Here is a 19,380-nt window from a genome sequence, read left to right as displayed (position 1 = left end):
CGGTGTCGACGTTGGTGCGTGAGTACGACACGATGTCGATAGACAATACGGCGTAGGCGGACGGGATCAGCAGTCAGCACCGATCCGATCCCCGGCGCGAGCCGCTGCGCGCTGGGCTGCTGCGGCTCGAATGAAACGGACTAGCGCTTGGCCCGGCCCGGTAGATGTGGTGGAACGAAACAGAATCGCGTTCGCCCCTGGGGCCGGCAGACGGTGCGGAGCGCATGCAAATCGAAGCAGACTCCAGCGCCCACAATGTATCTCCGCTATCCCCGTCCCGGCTCGCATTGCTGCAACGGCGCCGAGCTCCGCCACCGTTGACTCCTGCCAATACATTCGTGCCTATCTCGTCTCCAAGACAGGACTGTACCTCAATTTTGTTTATTGCAAAAACAGAGGTAGAAAAAGGCTAATGACTGCCAAATTGTAGCGATGAAAGAGGGCGATCCAGAATTGCAAGGAGAAGGAGCAGTGGCCAAAGATGTGCGCGGCTGCTTCAGGCGAAGTTCTGCAAAACTGACAAATTGGGTTGTGCGGAATACCTTTCATTAGCAGCCTGTCAGCCGTGAGACATCTTTTCTGCGCAACGATCGAAGCAAAGATACGAATTTTATTGGGAATTCCAATCCTCCAAATGAGTCTGGCAGCGGGAGAGGACACTCTTCCGTGAAACTGAATTCGGTAAGCGGAAGTTACAACTGATCAGGAGAGTCATTAAGCTGAACATTCCGCAAGATGTTCCACACATGAATGAACTGAAGAAGAACCTCATGAGTAGGTTGCCGCTTGATGGAGCGAATCCAATTTGAGTCATCGACAGCCTGTTGCACAGATCTGTTTCTAGAAGTGGAATGCTTATGAAGGGCTGGGAAACGGTCAGCCAACGACTGTCCCTCAAGCCACGGATCATACCAAAAGGAGCAACAAGCACCATCTCCGAGATTAACATGTGTGGCCGCTTTGAACAGAGCCAAAGTAAGTTTATCTTTGCATAGGTGCTTGTATAGCTCGGTATCAATCCCTCCCCATGATGTGAACAGCCATCTTATTCTCAAAGCTCTTCCCTGCCTTCCTAAATCTGAAATGCCAACCTAGCTCTTTCCAAGACGGTATAATTGATTGGTGGATTAATGAGGATCTTGTTTGCATATCTACTGCCGGTAAAATCAGACTAGGGGTGATTATCATGTTGGGTTGGTGGCATATTTGGCTAGAGCGGAATCTCAGGGTTTTTCAAAATAAGCAAAGGTCTGCCACTCAGCTGTGCTCTATGGCCACTGAAGAGCTCCAGGCGTGGAAGTTTGCGGGCTGCAAAGGAGCTATTTTTTTCACATGATTGAGAGGCAGTGGTATCATGCAACTAGACCACCTGAAGCTGTTTGATGCTAGTTACAGTTTAGCTGTTTTAGTGTTTATAGTCTCTGTAGTCTCTAGCTTCTCCGTTGTCCTCCTTTCAGTTTTACTTTATACTTTGTTTACTTTTCCTCTTCTTAAGAAATGAAAGTAGCGCTACTACGTTTCGTCAAAAAAAAGAGGCTAATGACCATGATCCCTTTGCAGGATGCAACGTTGTATTATACTTTCTCCATTTCACAAAGAATGGCGCACACGCATTTTGAGGTCGAATTAGACCACTCACATGTACATTGTATGTTATAAATTTTATACCGTTGGAAAAGTTTTTTTAATACGAATCTAATGATATAATTTTTGTCACACATAATCCTCATATCATCAGTCTAAATGTTGGTCAAAGTAAAATCTCGAAATGCGTGTGCGCCATTTGAAAAGAAGGAAGTAGAATATCTTTTGGTTTTGACTACACTTCAGTTGACCGGCGTGCATGCATGTGTGTGCTTGTGTGTCTGCGCTTGGTGTGTGTGTGGGGACCGGCGTACATGCATGTGTGCGCTTGTGTGAGTATGTGTGTGTGTGTGAGAGAGAGTGATTATTACATCCCTGCGTGTTTCTCTGTGTGTGTGTTGAGATCACAATAAAACGTATTCATTTTTTAGTAACATGAATCCAGTCCCACTTATGTGGTTCTCATGTGTATTTCTATAAAATTAACAACGGTGGTAAAAACTTGAAATATGAAATATGACCGATCCAAAAACATACTTGCAAAGCACAGACAACACCACGGAGGAAGGGAAAAAGGCAATAAAAATAATAACAAATAAATTCTAAAAATTGCAAGTGAAAATTATGCACGATTCTAAAAATTGCAGGTGAAACTTCATGCGAGATTCTAAAAATTGCAGTGGAACTTGATGCGCGATTCTAAAAATTGCAGTGAAACTTTATGCGCGATTCTAAAAATTGCAGGTGAAACTTTATGCACGATTCTAAAAATTGCCGTTAAAACTTTATGCGCGATTTTAGTAGTTTCGAGAATTACTAAAACCGCATTTAATATAATACAGATAAATAACAAGATAAATCTTAGAACGTGCAATTTATATACAATGTGTCTAAGAAAATAAACCATACGCGAGGAAGTCCAACAAAAAATTGACCGACAAAATATAAAAACAATATACAAGCTATATAAAAAAGACATAACAAAATTATACTAAGAATTTCCCAGGCGTTTGAGAATTAGCGAAACAATCTTTAATATAATAAAAAACGTAGTCTTGTTGCTGCCTAAATTTTTAAATATTTACCGTGCAAATTTAATGGTAGACAAAGTGTAATACTTTATGTAAAAGAAGTGTAATTCAGTTTATTAAACACGCTATTTGAGCCTTAGCAGAACAAATAAATAAAAAGGCCAAAAATAAAATAAAAATCAGCCCATAACACAAAGCCCAGACCTTCAAAATTATACGGCCTACAAACAGGCAGCCCAGATTTCACATCGATCAGAAACAATCTCGAACAAGAAAAGAGATCCGAACCAGTGCTTGACAAAAAAATTCAGATCGATCGGCGGCTAATCTCGTCGACTGAGCCGACTGAGATCCAGCAAAACCGATAATCTTTTTCTTGCCTCCCAGAGAAGTGACACGACCACACCAAGCGTTATTTTATTTCGACCGAGAGTAAAGTAAAAGTACCAAAGGGCCTCATGTGGGGATAGGTATAAGTACGACTGAAATTTGCAGTCTCCTCCTCGCGTCCTCAAACAGTGACAAAATTAAATTACACGCGTCATTCCCCACCCACAAGCCAGAGGACGCAAGCCACCGCCCGCCGCTTTCACCGACGCGTGGGGGCGCTTCCGCTGACGAGGGCCATAATTACCCAGGAGATGCGCGAAAAAACTCTCCTCCCCGTTAGGGCCGGACATAAAGCTCGAAACTCGACAAGCCTAACGAACACTCGTTAGCTCGACTCGTTTAAGCTCGTGCTCGTTTGCAAACGAACCGAGCTGAGTTTTGTTTTCAACTCGATAGCACTAACGAGCCTAACGAACCGAGTACCGAGTTTCATGAACTACTCGATAAGCTCGATAACAGAGCAGGCCGTCCAACATCCAAGTCCAGCCCATCTAATCTCTATGTAGAAACGGGCAACCTCCTCAATTCACTCCTCAACCCCCCCTTCCTCTCATATTGTTAATTTCCTAATTTGATATAGTTTGGCTGCTCCTATACTTTTAATTGTGATGTTTTATATTGTTTATTAAATACTCAAGTTGTCTGAATTAAGTGAAAAACTGTTTGTGCGTCAGTGTGTGCCTAGTTGGCTTGCTATTTTGCTAAACAGTTGTGTTTATGCATTTGTGCAATTTTGTTAAAGACTGATCTGCTCCTATCCTATTATGCTTTGCTACTGCATACTTGTATAAATTGTAAAAATGTGATTCACTGCTGCTAACATGTTGTCATCTAACGAGTTTTAACGAGTGCTCACGAGTTTTGAACGAACCTGAGTCAAACTTGAGTTTTAACTCGTTAACCATAACGAGTTAACGAGTCGAGCTTTTGACGATCACGAGCCTTAACGAGCCGAGCTGCTCACGTAACGGAAGGGCTGGATAAATCGGGGCTTTAAGCCTTAAGCCTTGGACTCTTCTTCCCCATCACACCAGTAACGCCACCCCCCAACCCTGAGGAGACCACCGCAACGCCGCACTGCTCCTGCTCCCCTAGGGTTTCCGGTCCCGCTTCCGCCGAGGCTAGCGGGTTCCGGCAGCGCCCCCCGCCGCAGCCGCGGACTCGTGTCGCAATGGCTCAGCGGTACCCTGTTCCGCCGTCGCGCCTCGACGTCGTGCCGGTCGACGACACCAGAGATGTCATCATCAAGGTGCTGTTCCCGTCTCTCCTGACACGCTTGTGTGTTTGTTTTGATGTTTGGTCGGGGAGGATTGAGAGTGGAGTGTCGCGATTTCCCCACTTCTCGCGGTAGGGTTTGGCGTTTCGTAGTCGAGAGTTGAGGAGGGTTTTTTGCGGTTGCTAGATCGTGGAACGATCTGCGCGGTGCATGTTTTTTTTGGAGTAATTTCTGTTTAGTCGTGACGATCGTGAACACTGGCATCGGGGATCTTTCTCCCCTCGTTTGGAGATGAGGGCGTGGTCTGTTGCAGATGATCAGGTGGGCTTTGGTGTTCCATCTGCCTGTCGAAAGGATAGTTTTGCCCTTCTCTATGTCTGTATCTAAGACCAGATTGCTTTGATCTGGTTCCCTGTCGTAAAAGCGTGGAGAAAAAATTAGGCGTTTACTGACGGATTTACGACGATTGATTCAAAATCAGATGTCGTGAGCGATTTCGGCTACTTCATGTCCGTATTTGATTGTGTAGTACTTTGATCTACAGTACGTTTTTTAGTACTGTAGGTCACTATACAGTTCCCACAGAGTTCTGGATATGGAATTGAATTTAGCACGCATGAACGGCTAATCTTTGTCTATGTGTGTGAGCTCGGCATGCATACTTTGTGTTCTTATATGTGCCTCATGTGCTTTCTGTGATTGTACAATTGTATTGATCTCCACTGTTTGCAGTATTGTAGCTGTTGTCCTTTACTTATATATTTGCTTTGTGCTAATCATTGTAATCCTTCTGCTTTAATCTATAATTTGAGTCCTGCATTGTTTTTGGGAATTTCCAGCTTACCTTCACTTGATTTGATGTTTCAGGTCAAATACCGTGGCGCACTCAAGCGGTTCAATGCTTGTGTGAATGGTTCACAACAATTTGATCACAATATTGCTACTCTTCGGTCAAAGATTGCAAATGCTTTTAAGTTCAGACCTGATGATCAATTTGTTCTGACATATATTGATGAGGATGAGGATGTCGTCATGCTGGATGATGATGATGATTTACGTGATGCTGCTGTTAAGCAGAATCTGGACCCTCTTAGGATTGATGTTCAGTTGAAGAGCAACAGTTCTGGGGGACCTCAGGCCAAGCACCAGTCCTTGAATTCCAGGTCTCCGTTGTCTGCAGGTCTGGAAGATCAACTAGCTCAGGTGAAATCTGCCATTGATGAAGCATTGAAGTTTGTTCCAGAGCAAGTTCCGGCTGTCCTTGCGAAATTGTCTCATGACTTGCGTTCCAAAGCTGCATCGTCGGCACCATCATTGGCTGATTTGCTGGATCGAATGGCTAAACTGATGGCACCCAAGAGCAGTATGCAGCATACCAGTGGTCTTGCTGGCAGTTCATCTAGCCTCTCTAGTGCTGGACCACAAGCACCAATGAACTTGAAATTTAATCACGAATCTGAACTGGCAGCAGTTTCAGCTTCACAGTCCTTTGATATGCAAGATCATAAATCATCTAAAGCACTTGGTCTTAAGAGCGTGCTAGTTGAGGAAACCAAAGCTCAAATTGAACAAGCAGCAGAAGCTGGTTCAGGTGGGAAATTGTTTGACCGTACAAAAACAATTGATACCCAAACTAAGGAGAAATATCATGCCCAAAGTAGGGGGAAATCAGTCATATCTTCTTCGGTGCCGCCTGTTCCTACCATCGCACCTGTTCCTACCATCGCTCCTGTTCCTACCATAGCTCCTGTTCCTTCCATCGCTCATGGTGTTCCTACTCTTGGCTCTTGGAGTAATTATAAACAGAACAGGAATATGCGCTTGGGGTCTGATGGAAAGATAAATGGTTCAGTATTTCCTCCAGCAAGAGGTTCCCCATACTGTACAATGCAGTCCAATTTTTCCATCGGCTCTAATGGAAAAATCAATGGTGATTCAGATTTACAATTCCCTGTACCAAGAGTTACCCCATACTATCCAGCTGCAACCAGATCTAATGGAAAGACAAGTAGTGGTTTACAGACGTCATTTCCTCAACCTGCTTATGACTACAATAAACTTGCCTATGGCAGCAGTCCATTGAATTTGTATATGCCCTCGTCAGTTGGTCCATATGGATCTTATCAAAACGCTGACTCATTTGAAGGTTATCCCAACAAGAAGTATGGTAGCATGCCACACCACCCGATTCATAAATTGGTGGAATGTGATGGCTGTGGCGCAGCACCAATTGTTGGCCCTCGCTACAAGTCTAATGTGTGAGTATTTAAGTTCCAATGTTTCCGGTCTTCATTCATATGTATTTCTAATTGAAATTTGAAGAAGAGAACTGTTTCCATGACAAGCTTTCTTCTTTTCTGGCAGTAAAGATGACTATGATTTATGTAGTCTTTGTTTCTCTCTCATGGGCAAGGAGGCTGAATATACCAGGATGGACAAGCCAACTGTGGTAAGCGAAAGGTTGAATGACATTGATAAGGTGAACATATCAATCTGTTCTTCCTAACGATTAGATAGTTCTGCTGAGGTACTGACTGTTACCATTCTCAGAGCTATAGCCTCCCACTTGACTGCCGCTTCATCAAAGATCTCACCATACCTGATGGAACTCTAATGGCGCCATCAACTCCATTCCGTAAGATCTGGCGCATGTGTAACAGTGGATCTACCGTGTGGCCTTTTGGGACCCAGCTTACCTGGACTGGCGGAGATAAATTTGATCACCAGAGCACACTGCAACTAGGGGTACCTATTTACATTTAATTTATTTCTTTGCTAATTTATTGCTGTGAATGTGAGATGGCACAACTGCATCGCACCACAAGGAAGTCTTTAACTCTGAATTGAACTTCTCAGATTTCAGTGAACGGGTTTCCTGTGGATGGAGAAATCGATATTTGTGTTGATTTTGTTGCACCTACCAAGCCTGGTAGGTACATATCATACTGGAGGTTGGCATCGCGTGATTTACAGAAATTTGGCCAACAAATTTGGGTCCTTATTCAGGTTTTTACTCTGGCATTGCTTGCTCATGTAATTCTCAGTGGCTGGTTGCTTCTTTCTTATCTGATCATTTGAATGATGAACTCGTGTGCAGGTGGAACAGCCTATTCAAACCATTGGCAACAAGCAAAGTGCTGCAATAAATTTGAACTTGCCGACAGAAGGAAATACTACGACATCAAAGCATATGGTAGGATGTCCTAATTAGACTGTAGATTTCTCTTTCACCTTATGGTTTCTTTCCTTATCTGATAAGCATGCTGAATGAATTCGTGTGCAGGTTGAACAGCCTGTTGAAACCAGCAACAATAAGCGAACTGCTGCAATCAACTTGAATTTGCCTGCAGAAGGCAGCACCACAAAATGCGAGCCTTTCATTGACATGAATGTCGAACCCACAGATTTTGCTTATGAATACCCCAAAAGCAACCCTGACGACGTCGTTGATCTGCATGACTTCCTTATGAAAAGAAATAAAGCCCACAAACCTAAGGAATCTGAAGTTCTTGGAAGTGTTGTGCCCTGTGCACCTACAGCAGTTGAACCAGTTCAAGTACCCACAGCCAATCCTCACACTTCATCCACTGGAGCTCTTGGGATGCCTGCTGATGTGTCTGCATCTGAAGCTGCACCACTGCCAAAACCTATCAGTGTGGCGATACCTGCAGCTGCTGCTGTTAATTCACATGTCGCTCCTGTTAGTGTGCCCCTTGCACCTTTGCCTGATGGAATCTCCAACAACATGGAGGAAAAACTTCTGAGGGAGCTGGAGGCCATGGGCTTCAGACAGGCTGACCTGAACAAGGAGGTACTTAGGCAGAATCAGTATGACCTCCTGAAGTCCATTGACGATCTGTGCGGCTTCAACGAATGGGATCCACTCCTTGCAGAGCTGAAGGAACTGGTACGTACTGTTCCTTATCTGTATGCACATCACATCTCTTTATCGTAGGGCAATTCTCAACTCTTACTCTCGTTAGGGTTTTTGATGGTGACACAGATATAAGATGCGCCCGTCAAGGACCGCGGAGTAAGCATCAAGGGTGGTGAATCTTCTGTCCAGGGAGGACCAGTGATAGCCTCATAGGCTCCAGGCTCATCAGCTGGAGCGCTGCTGCCTAGTAGATAAGTAGTATATTGCGTGAATAACCAGACGAACTGAAGTGGTGCTGCATAATGTAGCGGTACTGTGGTCGTAGTAAACTAGTAGTAGCCAGGACCATGGTCTGGCGTTTCCTCCTCCTGTGTGGTCGCTCGTGCTAACTTGTGTGAATCAGTTATCTTAGCAGTTGAACCGCATATGCAATTGCCATGTCGCTGCTGTGTTCCTTGGTTAAATATCTGTCGTTGAACTGCATATGCAATTGCCCTATCGTTGCTTAACTTGTGTTTTATATATGTCGTTGCTCTGTTCGTTGGTTAAATAGTTGCTGTGCTCTTGTAGCAACTGTATATGCAAGTGCAGCATGCACATGTTTTCTCGCGGATGTGGTTTCTGTATATGCCAGATAGTTTCAGCATCACACAGGCCAGATGGCTCGTTTGGCCACGTCGAGATACTACTGGTGGCAACTGAGCACAAGAAATGGGAATTCTGAAGATTCAACGTTCTTTCACTCGTCTTGGCCAGCGAACTGACGCTCGAGTCGCGCAATATTGCCGTCCAAAAAGAAAACGAGAAATAGGGACCATCGCACAATGCAGATATGCAGACGCGACAACACAAGTGCACAGCTCGAGTTGCAAAGAAGCGGATAAACTCATAAAATGTGTTGGTACACGTTAAGGTCTGCGAGTTTCAGCTTTATTATTCAACAAAGTAACCGGACTGAGATAACAAGTGAGACCTTTTCTGGAAATGACCCACAAATGAAGTAAAAATGAGAAAATAAAAACAGCCAAGCCTGCCTCCGAGGACAGTGGTTGTGATTTGTAAGGCAGTACAAGGTGTATGCATCTCCTCGAGTCACCATGAACGCAGTGATTTCCAGAATTCCAGGTCAAGAGTTTCGTAAAGTTGGTATGTACATATATGATGCTCAATCACCATGCAAACTGGGACTCTCAGAACTGCTGGTCCAGGTATGCGTCTTTTTCTGGCTTGTTGTGACCACTGACGTAGCCCACAACGCTCCCAGAAACGTCAGAGACCCAGGAGACGCTGCGCGCCAGCCAAGCCTTGGGAGTGGACGCTTGTGGACTCTCTGCTGCTGCTGCAGCCATGCTCTTCTGTTCTTCTTCGAGCAATGCATCAAGCCACCTCTTTGACATATATTCTTTCACCGCATCAACGCCTTTGTTCACGATGTCTGATGGTGGCATTGCCAGAGGGTTCTGCTCCAGGTTAAGCTTCTCAAGTCTATCGAGCCGGCCAAAACTGTCAGGAAGCGCATGGATCTGGTTGTTGCTGAGGTCAAGCTCGCGCAACTTCAGCAGGTCGCCGAACGAAAAAGGGAGCTCCTTCATGTCACTAAAGTTGCTGCTTAGGTTGAGAATTTCAAGACTTGAAAGCTTCCCTATGGCAGATGGAAGACCGCATAGTTCATTGAAATGTGCATCCAGGAGGTATAGTGATTGCATCTCACAGATAGATGATGGAAAAGATCTCAATTTGTTCATATGGACCCAGAGCTTTCGCAAATTTACCAGCTCGTAGCCAATATTTGTTGGCAGATAAGTGAGCCCATTGTAGCTTGCATCAAGCTCAACTAGCGACCTGGAGAATGAACTATCAGTCTCTTGAACAGCGCTAATTAACAATCGCGAGGGAAGAATTTAAGTAGTGGTATCTACCTGCACTTTGAGATGCTGTCTGGCAGTGTTCTCAGCTTGTTGCTTGACACATTCAAAATCTTCAGATTAGATAGTAATCCAACAGAATCAGGAAGAGAAACCAAGGCATTAGAAGCGAGAAGGAGCTCTTCAAGATGATCAAGCCTTCCTATAGCATCTGGAATAACCTACATGCACATTGAAACCCACCAATAAATTATGGGGCAGCAGTATGATACCATAGCTATCGAAAGCAATGCGGTAGTCTTGTAGTTATCAAGGAATTACAACCGGGCAAACGAATTTGAGATTTGAAGGGGTTGAGAAAGAAAATCTGCTTCCATAACTAGCAGATTTCATGTCTGTTTATAAGTGATTATCGGAAGGCAAGCAAGCAATATGGACAAGTAACAAAAAATCTCGACATAAATAGTTTTTTCTACTTTAATCTATGATTCTCCAATTTTGGAACGCAAATAAGACTTCCAAGAAAACAAGCTACCATACCGAAAAAAGAAAAACATTGACCCGATTGTGTCAAACAATTAAAATATACACTTGCCTCCTAACTCCTACCAAATTGGCATTGTATTTTGCAGAATCGGCATGTTATCTGTTCTGACCGCAAAATACTACTAGCTGGGACTCTTGCCGAGTCAGCTAGTGCATGCACAGCCTAATCACAACCAATGATGAAATCAAGGGTAATGACAGACCCCACTTCATGCCAGTCTTGATTGTTGCAACAAATACAAACATATTTAGTACTGTAACGCATCATTACATAATTACATTGACTTCCTAGCTTTTTCTCCATTCTGACAAGCAATGCATCCTTAACACATATTGGGATAACTCATACCAAATCTACCTAAACGATGCTATACAGATTGACTATTATAACTGATCATAACACGGTAGGAACCATGGATATCAAAATTTCACAGAAATCACCATCCTCGGTGAGGAATCAGTATCTAAACAATTTAGCACATATACAAATAATCAACTCAGGTCAAAGACAGTATAAGGTCTGTGCAGTGTGCAGACTGCAGAGTCGCACAAAAACATAGAATCCTCAACGAACACACCTTCTATGGCTCATCCATAAATCTGTTATCATGCAGTGACAGATGGGTTCTAATAAACAGATCTAAACATACGAGATCAGGAGATGGCAATTTTCTCACCTCAAGCTGGTTGTGTGAGACGTCGAGCACGCGGAGCCCCTGTATCCTTCCGAACGCCTCGGGCAGGAAACGCAGCTGCCGATCCACGAGGCGGACGCTGTCCACCGCCTTGCCATCCTCGGCCTGCTTCAGCACGGCGACGACTTCCTCCTGCACCACCACATCCCCTTCCTTAGCACCCACCGCCGGTTCATCCTTCTCCTCGGCCTCCTCCAGGTCCCTCCCCTCCATCGCCGACCGGTACACCTTCTCGAGCCTGCCCTCCGCCTCGTGCAGCAGCGTCTCGTACGCGTCGTGGGTCTCCTCGAGCTTCACCACCATGCGGCACGCCTCGAGGTCCTCCTCGGAGATCCGCGAAGCGCCGTCGCCAGCGTCGGCGGCGGCGATGAGGGCGCGGGAGGAGTCAACGAGCTCGTGGTCGGGGCGCGGGCCCAGTTCCTGGAGCGCGGAGCGAGCGGCGGATACGTCGGCGACGGCGCGGGTCATGGCGCGGAGGACGGAGGCGTGGCGAAGCCCCGGCATCCGCTCGACGAGCTCGAACTCGCCGACGGAGGAGGGCGTCCGCGGGGACGGCGTCTCCACGGGCGGCTGCTCGATGTCGAAATCGCCTCCGGGGGTGGGTTTGGGCTTGGCGAGCGCGGCGGGAAGGCGGGAGAGGACGTAGGAGAGGATGGGGTGGGACTGCGGCACCGGATCCATGACTGGGAGGCGGGGATCGGAGACAACGCGGAAGCCTGGGGGAAGCTGTTTTATGGTGGTTTTGGGAAAGTGGAGAGGGGGAGAATTCAGAGTTGGAGTTGCGCCTCGGCGCTTGGCCGGCAGATCTGCGGAGTTGGATGACAGGAGTTTCGAGTATCTCCAACCAAATCTAATCAGTTCAGGTTGAAAAACGTTTACTACGCCACGGTTTCTACTTCTGGTTCAAGAAACTGTCAAGAGTTTCTTGGTACGGAGGAAAACTCACGTCTGTTGAAATCATTTTTGGCAAGGCAACATCCACTGCTTAGCTTAAGCACTGAGCGCTAACTCCTTTCCCCCCAGAACGAGTGGCTAATCATAGTGTGCATATATGCAGCTGAGCGATGTCAACCCTTTTCTTCACAAAACCACTGAGCTTCTCAGACTCTAATCCAAATCAAGACCGTGGTTATTGATATATTTGTCTGTCTACTATGGTTTGAAAGAAGCCAGGTGGTTGTAGTTTGTCAATTAAAGTTTAACAGGGGATATACATGTTCATTTTTCATTAATAACTCTCGTAGATATTGTGTTTTTTCCTTCTCTCGCATCGAGGGGGCACTCCCTCTGTTTTCAAAACGTCAAGGTCATGATTCATAGGGCGGGGTTAGCATCATGTTCGGACATTTTCTAAGTGTACTTTTTTTTTTGAAGTGCACAAAATAAATATATTCATCCAAGCCATTCATCAAAATCATGAGTTTCCATGATCTTTGCAACAATCCTACATAAAACAAATAGGACTTGTTTGACACTAGTGTATTTTTTAGACACAAGTGTTTTGGGTTTTGAAAGGATTGGATGTTTACACAAAACTCTTAAACCCTTCCGTCTTAAAACAATAGTAGGAGAAGGTTTTTTATTGGTAAAGAATGAGGTGTTTTGTGGGGGATTCTAGGTATAATCTCTTAAAAACCCTACCAACCAACTCATTTGGGTTTCGAGTGTTTTTTATTTGAGGATGATAAAACTTTAGAAAACACTAAAAAGAACACTAGTGCAAACAAGGCTTAAAAGAGAAGACGTCCATCCGATCCAGAAAAAAAAAGGTGGATTCTACTCGCAAATCCCAATGGAAGCATATACACGCAAAAAAAAGCTAGGCGAGCAGGGACCGTAGGTAGTCAGGTAGACAGGTGCCACGCTACGCCCACGCGCGGCGCGACCGAAAGACAGCAGGCGCAAGTGCTGCCCACGTTCCACACGGCGCGCGCGGCTCACCCGATCTGCCCGAACATGAGCGGTGCCCAGCCAATGCGGTGCCTACGCACGCACCGCACCACCCCGCAAAGCCTTCCGCCCTGAGCCACCGCAACGAGGTAAATTAACGTGCCGCGCGCTAGGAGCAAAGCAAACTCGGTGCGGCGTTCCTCAAATCATTACCCTCCACCCCGATCGAATCGATCTGCAAAGATAGGTCACGCTCACGCAGTCCACCCCGCCGCGCACAGATTCTCCGAGAACGACACATCTTTTTGCACAGAAGATTTCCACCGTTCTTTTTAGTATCTACTTGTATGGTAAGTTGCAATATCGGTATATACTTGTCCCACACGGTGTTAGTGATCTTCTTCCTGTGTAAACTTCCCTGTCAGCTAAGGAACGAAAAGCTGATGACACGCAAGCCGGAAGACAGGAGAACAAAAACAGAATCCTCCAGCTTTGGCGCTAGCTAGCTAGGCCGATAAGGCCGAGGTTGTTATTTCCTTGCCGGCCACCTCAAGCACCTCCTTCGCCCTATTGGCCAGCTTGTCGCAGATGTTCCTGGCAATCCTCTTCTGGAACTTGCTGCTCTTGAGCCACTCGATCCCTACGTAGACCTCGCACCGGCTGCTCGCCGGCTCCGACGCCACGCTCCGTATATCATACCTCAGATGGACCTGTAACAGCGATACATCAAAATATAACTATACTATCCTTTGGTAACCACTCCAGTCCCAGTGCATAAACAAAGGAGCTCCGACGGCGTCATGGATGTTCAGGAAACTTTCATGGATGTTCAGAAAGGTGTACCCGGAAGTAGTCGCCGAAGGGGACGTTGTGAAGCGTCATGACGTCGTGCACCATCCAGCCGGCGCCGTCCTCCGAGGGGGACTTGAGCTGGGTGCTGACCACTTCGCCGCCGAAGATGGACATGTAGCGGTTGAACTTGTAGCTGGCGTGCCTCTCAAGGACGCCCGGCTTCGTCTGCTCCCACGGGGTCGCGGTGTAATCGAGGCACCCGACCTTGCTCATTGTCCTCGTCTCCAGGGGGCCACCGTCGAACACCCCCATCAGCAAATTTGCCTGCAGTAACGTGCAGACAAAACAATGAACAAACAATCGCAGAATATATATGTATAGAAAAGCGTACCAAGAAACCAAATTCCAGTGTGATTGGCGCTCTTGTTTAACGACTAGCACAACGTTGCCAGCCAAAGCACTACAATCCAAGCAAATAAGGTTCGATGGTGATGGCTATCGATGGTGAGTATCTAACATTGACTCTTAAAAACTTCCAAGACTTTCTAAAAAGAGGTGGCGGAACCGAGAGCGCTGGATGATACTGCAGAGGTTTTCACATAGGTTCCGAGGCCTCAATTTTCTTGAATCTATACCCTTCTCTCAAAAGTGAAGGAATAGTCTACAAACATCGCTAAACTGTTTTTTTCTTCCGAATCTTAATAGCTCTTCCTTTTCAATTCATCAGATATATTCATGCTGCTTTTGAATAGATAAAGTGAACTATACTGAAAAGAGAACATTTCTTCAAAAAAAAAAGGGAACAGTGATTACTGTTAATTTATTATAGACTAACCGTCTACTTAAATAAGGACTGATAGCTTCTCGCAACAGCAACCAAAAAGGACAGGGAATAAAATCAACTTATCCAATCCTATCGGCAAGAAAAAGAAGAGAGATCTCACATCAATAGGATGCTCCACAGTATACTCCTTTGAGAGGGAGACATCTCCGGTGCTCAGCACGGTTTGAACATCGTCAAGCTCATCATAGCTCTCGTCTTCTCGATCTTCTTCTAGCTTGGCCCTCTGTTCAATAGCTGACGATTTTGTTTTCCACAGGCCAATTATTGTCCTAGGAAGAAATAGTAATTTTCATCCCCATTTTCTACAGAGGTAGAAGTATTGATTATTGAAAGATACATACCTATTAGCTTTGCTAAACGATGCAAATGAATGGAACTGAAATTTCAACCTCCCTTCCTTATCTTGGGATTTCGCACCACTCTTGGCATCAAGCCCTCGTCCACTCTTTAATGTAAACACCAGTGATGGTGTGCCTACTGTTGTGAAAGATGGAGGTAACACTTCGACTTCCTCGACATCTTCCCACAGAAAGAAGAATTTCGTTTTATGTCCAAACAAATTAGCATAGAAACCAACCAATCTGGCTGACAAAAATAGCCTTCCCTGCAAACAGCAGCAACTCCAGGTGAATATTCACATCTTTGAATCTTGCTAATTAAACTAGCTGTCAAAGCTTCATTCTCCAGAAAACATATGAGGATGACGATAATCATAGTGTGATATTGCATTGTTCACTAAAAATATATTTCAACTTTCATGGAACATGATATGATTGATTTCAAACAATACCTTCCAATTGAATTATTAACATAGCTCTAATGTCAGGCTGTCAGCACAGCAAGACACTAAATAGCAATTCCTGACAATTTTACCTGTAATGGCAATTTCCTCTTCAATGAGCATGCATAATCTGCTATAAGGAATTCCTCATGAGGCAAACTGAAAAGTTTCTGGAATGTTGAATTTCTGTGGGGTGACCGGACGTGTAACTGCAATAAGTTTATACAAACACTTGGGTTGTCAAAATGGTTACTACTGTGGACATCCATGGACTAAGTTAATCGAAGAATACCTTCTTGCCGACTTCCTTCTCCATCTTGCTAAGGTACTCTCTCTTTGACGTCTCAGGTCCTTTCGTGTTCTCAAGAAATATTCGTAAATGTAACCTACTCTGGCATGTCTGGGCCAGCTTTCCCACCAATGGTACCCATATATCTGCTAGTTCGGCTGATGTGTGTTTAAGAAAGTTAATTTCTGCATGTCCCAGTGAAATTGCCAAGTCAAATGGGCCATCAAAATTGAAAACCTCAACATCCAACGTTGCAGGTGGCTCTTCCATGGCATCAAACTCCATTATCTCTGCATCAATCTTTCAGTTAGTCAAAAGTCATGAATCTGACAAGGCTACTATGTCTGTCACAGTGTGCATCGTGCTAATATGTGGAAAAATAGGAATATACTAACCGTTCCATTGAGGTTCTTGAGTCTGAAGTTGAACAGAGCTTGTTCTTGTTATACCATTACAGCTGAACACAACATAAGGATCTACTGATCCGCAAGAAACTGGTGGCAAGCTGGTAGCCTCTAGAAGAGCTACAGTTAATAGCCAACCATCACCAGTTGCTTTAACCCCATGATCCCCTCCTGAGACAAAAGGTGGTTCAGAAGTGAAGACATATGATGTACACGTGTTCGATTGCAATATTGCTTGTTTGATGCAGTAGAAAGCGGCTGTAGAAAACAATGAAATAGTTGCACAGTTGAAAAGGAGCATACCTCGCTGTATTCTTGCCTCAACAAAACGGGATATCATATTCAATAAACGCTCCATCTGAAGAACTAGTATGCCAGATGTGATGAGCTCTCCAAACGTGTCAGGTAAGTCTAGACCAGTGAACTCAAGACCCATAAGTGGGCCTGGTTTAGATAGAAGGATGTGAACAAGAACATACATGGCCATTATCACTGTAGACATGACAGTAAAATTGCAAAAATATTTGCAAGCAAGTCTGATATGTGACTGGTGATCTGTCTGCAGTGGTGCCAATAACTGCTCTTTATCCATCCCTGCAGAATCAGCCAATTTCACATGCCGAGACAAAATTTCCGTAAAACTTTCGAAATTCTCTTTGACTCCATCCCGGACACTTCCCTCGATCATACTTTTCATCAAGGTACTCTGCAGGAACTCCACATTGTATGATACAGTCAGATGTGAGCACTCTTCACCCGATGACAACTCAGGGCAGTGAGTGATTTTGTACAGTAAAACAACTTCAAAACAATTTCCGAATGGAACTTCAGGTGTACGGACACGAGTCATAATCACAAAATTCTTGCCATCAGCTTTCAGATATGTCTGTTCCTCAATAGTCTTGACATCTTTCATAAGTTTTGTTGAGCCTTTAGTGTATCGACATGTCCTAGTTAAGCTAGGAGGATCCTGGCTCTTCCATGTCCATGGCTGTTCATCATAGTCCATAGTTCCTTGCAGATCACGCAGGTCTCGGGAGAACTGGGAATCAGGTCCAAAGAGAAGAGAGTTCAGATCCTTCGACTCCACAAGGTATGTGTGCTCAAATATTTTGCCACCAGCAAGATCTTCCGGTATGTCCGCTGTACTACCTTTTGACTTCATGGTTTCCATAGCTTCTTCAAAGCTTGCATCTGGAATTGGTGGTTCAGTGTCACTATCAAGTGCCATCTTTGAGGTTGATGGACTAGACTCTATCGTATCATCATCTTCAGAAATTGAATTAGAATGTGCTTTTATTGAACGGTCAGAGCCATCTAGAGACACTCGTTCCACTGCAGAATTCCTGGGGGAATCAACCGCCCCACCATTAAGGTCTGAATGTTCCCTGCAGGTTGATCTCTCAAATTCAACATCGGTGTCACTCCTAGAGCTTGGACAGGGAGATGAGTGGATGAGTGCATTGTCATTGTTTTCTCCATATAGTGAAACTGTGAGAAGGATTTTCCCTGGCAGGCAGACAAATAAAACCATTTTCACTGGACAATTCACCGACGACGATGATATATAAGAATGCAATCAGCATACAAGATATATATACCACATTTGTCAGAGAGTCAACTCTCAAGACCAATATGGAATTGTTCGCATAGCATCTGAAAACTACTACTGCATACTATTCTACTATCTTGTTTCCATGTCTAGTTTGCGTCCAGCGGTAAAGCCGAGACTAGCTAACATGATCATACTATATTACTATCAACGGTGCAAACACGGACCTTACTGCTGCTGTTCGGCGTGCGTCCCTCTCAACCGTGAGAGAGACATCAAACCGCGCCACCAGTATGCTCGACTAACACAGTAACGCTTCCGAAGTGACTTACGGAAGCTACCGACTTTTCATTCCGTAAGATCATGCTAATCGTTTCGGAGCTTGCGTGCGGCGATTGGGAAGGCTAAAGCAATACGGGTCCCTTCACCGACCATTTTAGGGACGAATTAATTTACCGAAATCACGGCAAAAAGAATTACTAGCACCAGGCAGTTTAAGCTATAGGAATAGGAAGAGAAGCAAAATGCGTGCCCGCACCGCAATCCGCGGCGCCCCCCTTCCGGCGGTGCTTGGGCTGCAGCGTGAACCACGTCGGCGGCATGGATTGGGTCCCGGAGGCCGCCTGCACGGCCGGCACCGGCAGCTTGACCCTGCCCAGCACCTCCCTCCCGGCCCCCTCCAGGCGGCGCGCCACCCCGACCTCCACCACCTCGTCACCCTCCTCCTCCACCCCCACCGGAAACACGAACTCCTCGTTCCACGCCGCCGCGGAGCCTGGGCCAGCAAGCTCCACCGCCCGCGTCCGCGCCCTCTGCGCCCCCACCTTCACCCTCGTGTAGACCGCCCCGCATCCGCACCCGCCGTGAGCGCAGTGCGGCGGCGCCGGGAGGCCCCGCGCCTCGAGCACGCACACGTAGAGCCGCATGGCGATGCTGCCGCTGTTGTAGGTAGAGACTCCTAGAGAGAGTATCGAGTCTGGAGTCTAGACTACTCTTTCTGGGTGGTGGAACCGTGGAAGCGGTAATAGATCATCAAAAGCGGTAATGGGAAAGTGGGGAGGCCGACGGGGGTGGTTCAATTTGAGAGGTGTTGTGGATTTTGTGGGGCGGGGACGTCGTGACGTGGGACGGTGCAGGGGCACGCGGCGGGAGGAGAGGCGCGACACGCGCTGGCCGACCGTTCTGGGCAGCAGCGGGAAGTCAGTCTTGGGATTCTTGGGGTGGGTTTGCGTGGGGAGTTGTCCGTTGCCACGGCCGACCAGCTGCGGAAGTCCAACGGGTCGCGCGGCCTTGAATCCTGGGCCTCCTCGATCTCTGTCTTCTGGATCGCCTTCGCGGGCTCTCGCGCCGCACCGTGGCAATGGGGAGACGAATAATACCGCGGCGTACTGGCTGCTTCGTCGTCACCTAAAGCTTATCTCCATGACTCCATGGATGGATGCCGTATGCATGCCATAAATGGTGATGGTCTCCCGCGAACATTATTGTGTTGGTCAAAGTATATCTCATCTTCCAACGGTTTCCACAAAAGAAGAAAAAAAGCACTCGAGCTCGTCCATTTCAACAGTAGAGGATATCTTTTCCTTAGAAAAGCAACATCTCTGCTACGGAACAAGAATGGGCA

At 46.0% G+C, this 19,380-nt stretch overlaps 3 protein-coding genes across 5 annotated transcripts; 1 reads left to right on the top strand and 2 right to left on the bottom strand.

The window, feature by feature from the left end:
- Window positions 1–4,013: 4,013 nt before the first annotated feature.
- Window positions 4,014–8,588, top strand: LOC100838446 (protein NBR1 homolog). Of its 3 annotated transcripts, none has more exons than XM_010241724.3 (8): window positions 4,014–4,254; window positions 5,089–6,479; window positions 6,586–6,670; window positions 6,772–6,966; window positions 7,078–7,227; window positions 7,319–7,414; window positions 7,505–8,128; window positions 8,205–8,588. In XM_010241724.3, the coding sequence occupies exons 1-8, from the start codon at window positions 4,177–4,179 to the stop codon at window positions 8,211–8,213; spliced, it is 2,628 nt and encodes an 875-aa protein (XP_010240026.1). In that variant the 5' UTR covers window positions 4,014–4,176; the 3' UTR covers window positions 8,214–8,588. The 3 variants fall into 3 exon arrangements, with proteins under 3 accessions (XP_010240026.1, XP_010240025.1, XP_003581355.1); XM_010241723.3 differs by having other exon boundaries at window positions 6,586–6,700; window positions 8,225–8,588; XM_003581307.4 differs by having other exon boundaries at window positions 6,586–6,700.
- Window positions 8,589–8,964: 376 nt separating this feature from the next.
- Window positions 8,965–12,038, bottom strand: LOC100842510 (plant intracellular Ras-group-related LRR protein 3). The gene is made up of 3 exons (XM_003579920.4): window positions 11,187–12,038; window positions 10,018–10,184; window positions 8,965–9,940 (listed from the first exon to the last, which is right to left on the bottom strand). The coding sequence occupies exons 1-3, from the start codon at window positions 11,883–11,885 to the stop codon at window positions 9,289–9,291; spliced, it is 1,518 nt and encodes a 505-aa protein (XP_003579968.1). The 5' UTR covers window positions 11,886–12,038; the 3' UTR covers window positions 8,965–9,288.
- Window positions 12,039–13,379: 1,341 nt separating this feature from the next.
- On the bottom strand, window positions 13,380–19,044 carry LOC100838152 (C2 and GRAM domain-containing protein At5g50170). The gene is made up of 9 exons (XM_003581306.4): window positions 18,295–19,044; window positions 16,508–17,713; window positions 16,196–16,375; window positions 15,804–16,090; window positions 15,604–15,720; window positions 15,072–15,334; window positions 14,831–14,999; window positions 13,938–14,210; window positions 13,380–13,804 (listed from the first exon to the last, which is right to left on the bottom strand). The coding sequence occupies exons 1-9, from the start codon at window positions 18,680–18,682 to the stop codon at window positions 13,601–13,603; spliced, it is 3,087 nt and encodes a 1,028-aa protein (XP_003581354.3). The 5' UTR covers window positions 18,683–19,044; the 3' UTR covers window positions 13,380–13,600.
- Window positions 19,045–19,380: the final 336 nt, after the last annotated feature.

The sequence above is a fragment of the Brachypodium distachyon genome, chromosome 5 (genome assembly GCF_000005505.3).
Source record: "Brachypodium distachyon strain Bd21 chromosome 5, Brachypodium_distachyon_v3.0, whole genome shotgun sequence".
NCBI classification, from domain to species: domain Eukaryota; kingdom Viridiplantae; phylum Streptophyta; class Magnoliopsida; order Poales; family Poaceae; genus Brachypodium; species Brachypodium distachyon.
The sequence above is the reverse complement of the archived record's forward strand: the minus strand, read 5'-3'. Positions and strand labels throughout refer to the sequence as shown.

What these genes read in the sequence shown, in the direction of transcription:
- LOC100838446 (XM_003581307.4), top strand. Translation starts at nt 4,177, where the DNA reads ATGGCTCAGCGGTACCCTGTTCCGCCGTCGCGCCTCGACGTCGTGCCG. An exon ending in CCTCGCTACAAGTCTAATGT is followed by an intron (nt 6,480 to 6,585) that starts GTGAGTATTTAA and finishes CTTTTCTGGCAG; the next exon opens with TAAAGATGACTATGATTTAT. An exon ending in GGTTGAATGACATTGATAAG is followed by an intron (nt 6,701 to 6,771) that starts GTGAACATATCA and finishes TACCATTCTCAG; the next exon opens with AGCTATAGCCTCCCACTTGA.
- LOC100842510 (XM_003579920.4), bottom strand. Translation starts at nt 11,885, where the DNA reads ATGGATCCGGTGCCGCAGTCCCACCCCATCCTCTCCTACGTCCTCTCC. An exon ending in TCTCACACAACCAGCTTGAG is followed by an intron (nt 10,185 to 11,186) that starts GTGAGAAAATTG and finishes ATGTGCATGTAG; the next exon opens with GTTATTCCAGATGCTATAGG. An exon ending in GACAGCATCTCAAAGTGCAG is followed by an intron (nt 9,941 to 10,017) that starts GTAGATACCACT and finishes TTCATTCTCCAG; the next exon opens with GTCGCTAGTTGAGCTTGATG.
- LOC100838152 (XM_003581306.4), bottom strand. Translation starts at nt 18,682, where the DNA reads ATGCGGCTCTACGTGTGCGTGCTCGAGGCGCGGGGCCTCCCGGCGCCG. An exon ending in TCGTTTAGCAAAGCTAATAG is followed by an intron (nt 15,000 to 15,071) that starts GTATGTATCTTT and finishes ATTTCTTCCTAG; the next exon opens with GACAATAATTGGCCTGTGGA. An exon ending in CCTTCGGCGACTACTTCCGG is followed by an intron (nt 13,805 to 13,937) that starts GTACACCTTTCT and finishes TCGCTGTTACAG; the next exon opens with GTCCATCTGAGGTATGATAT.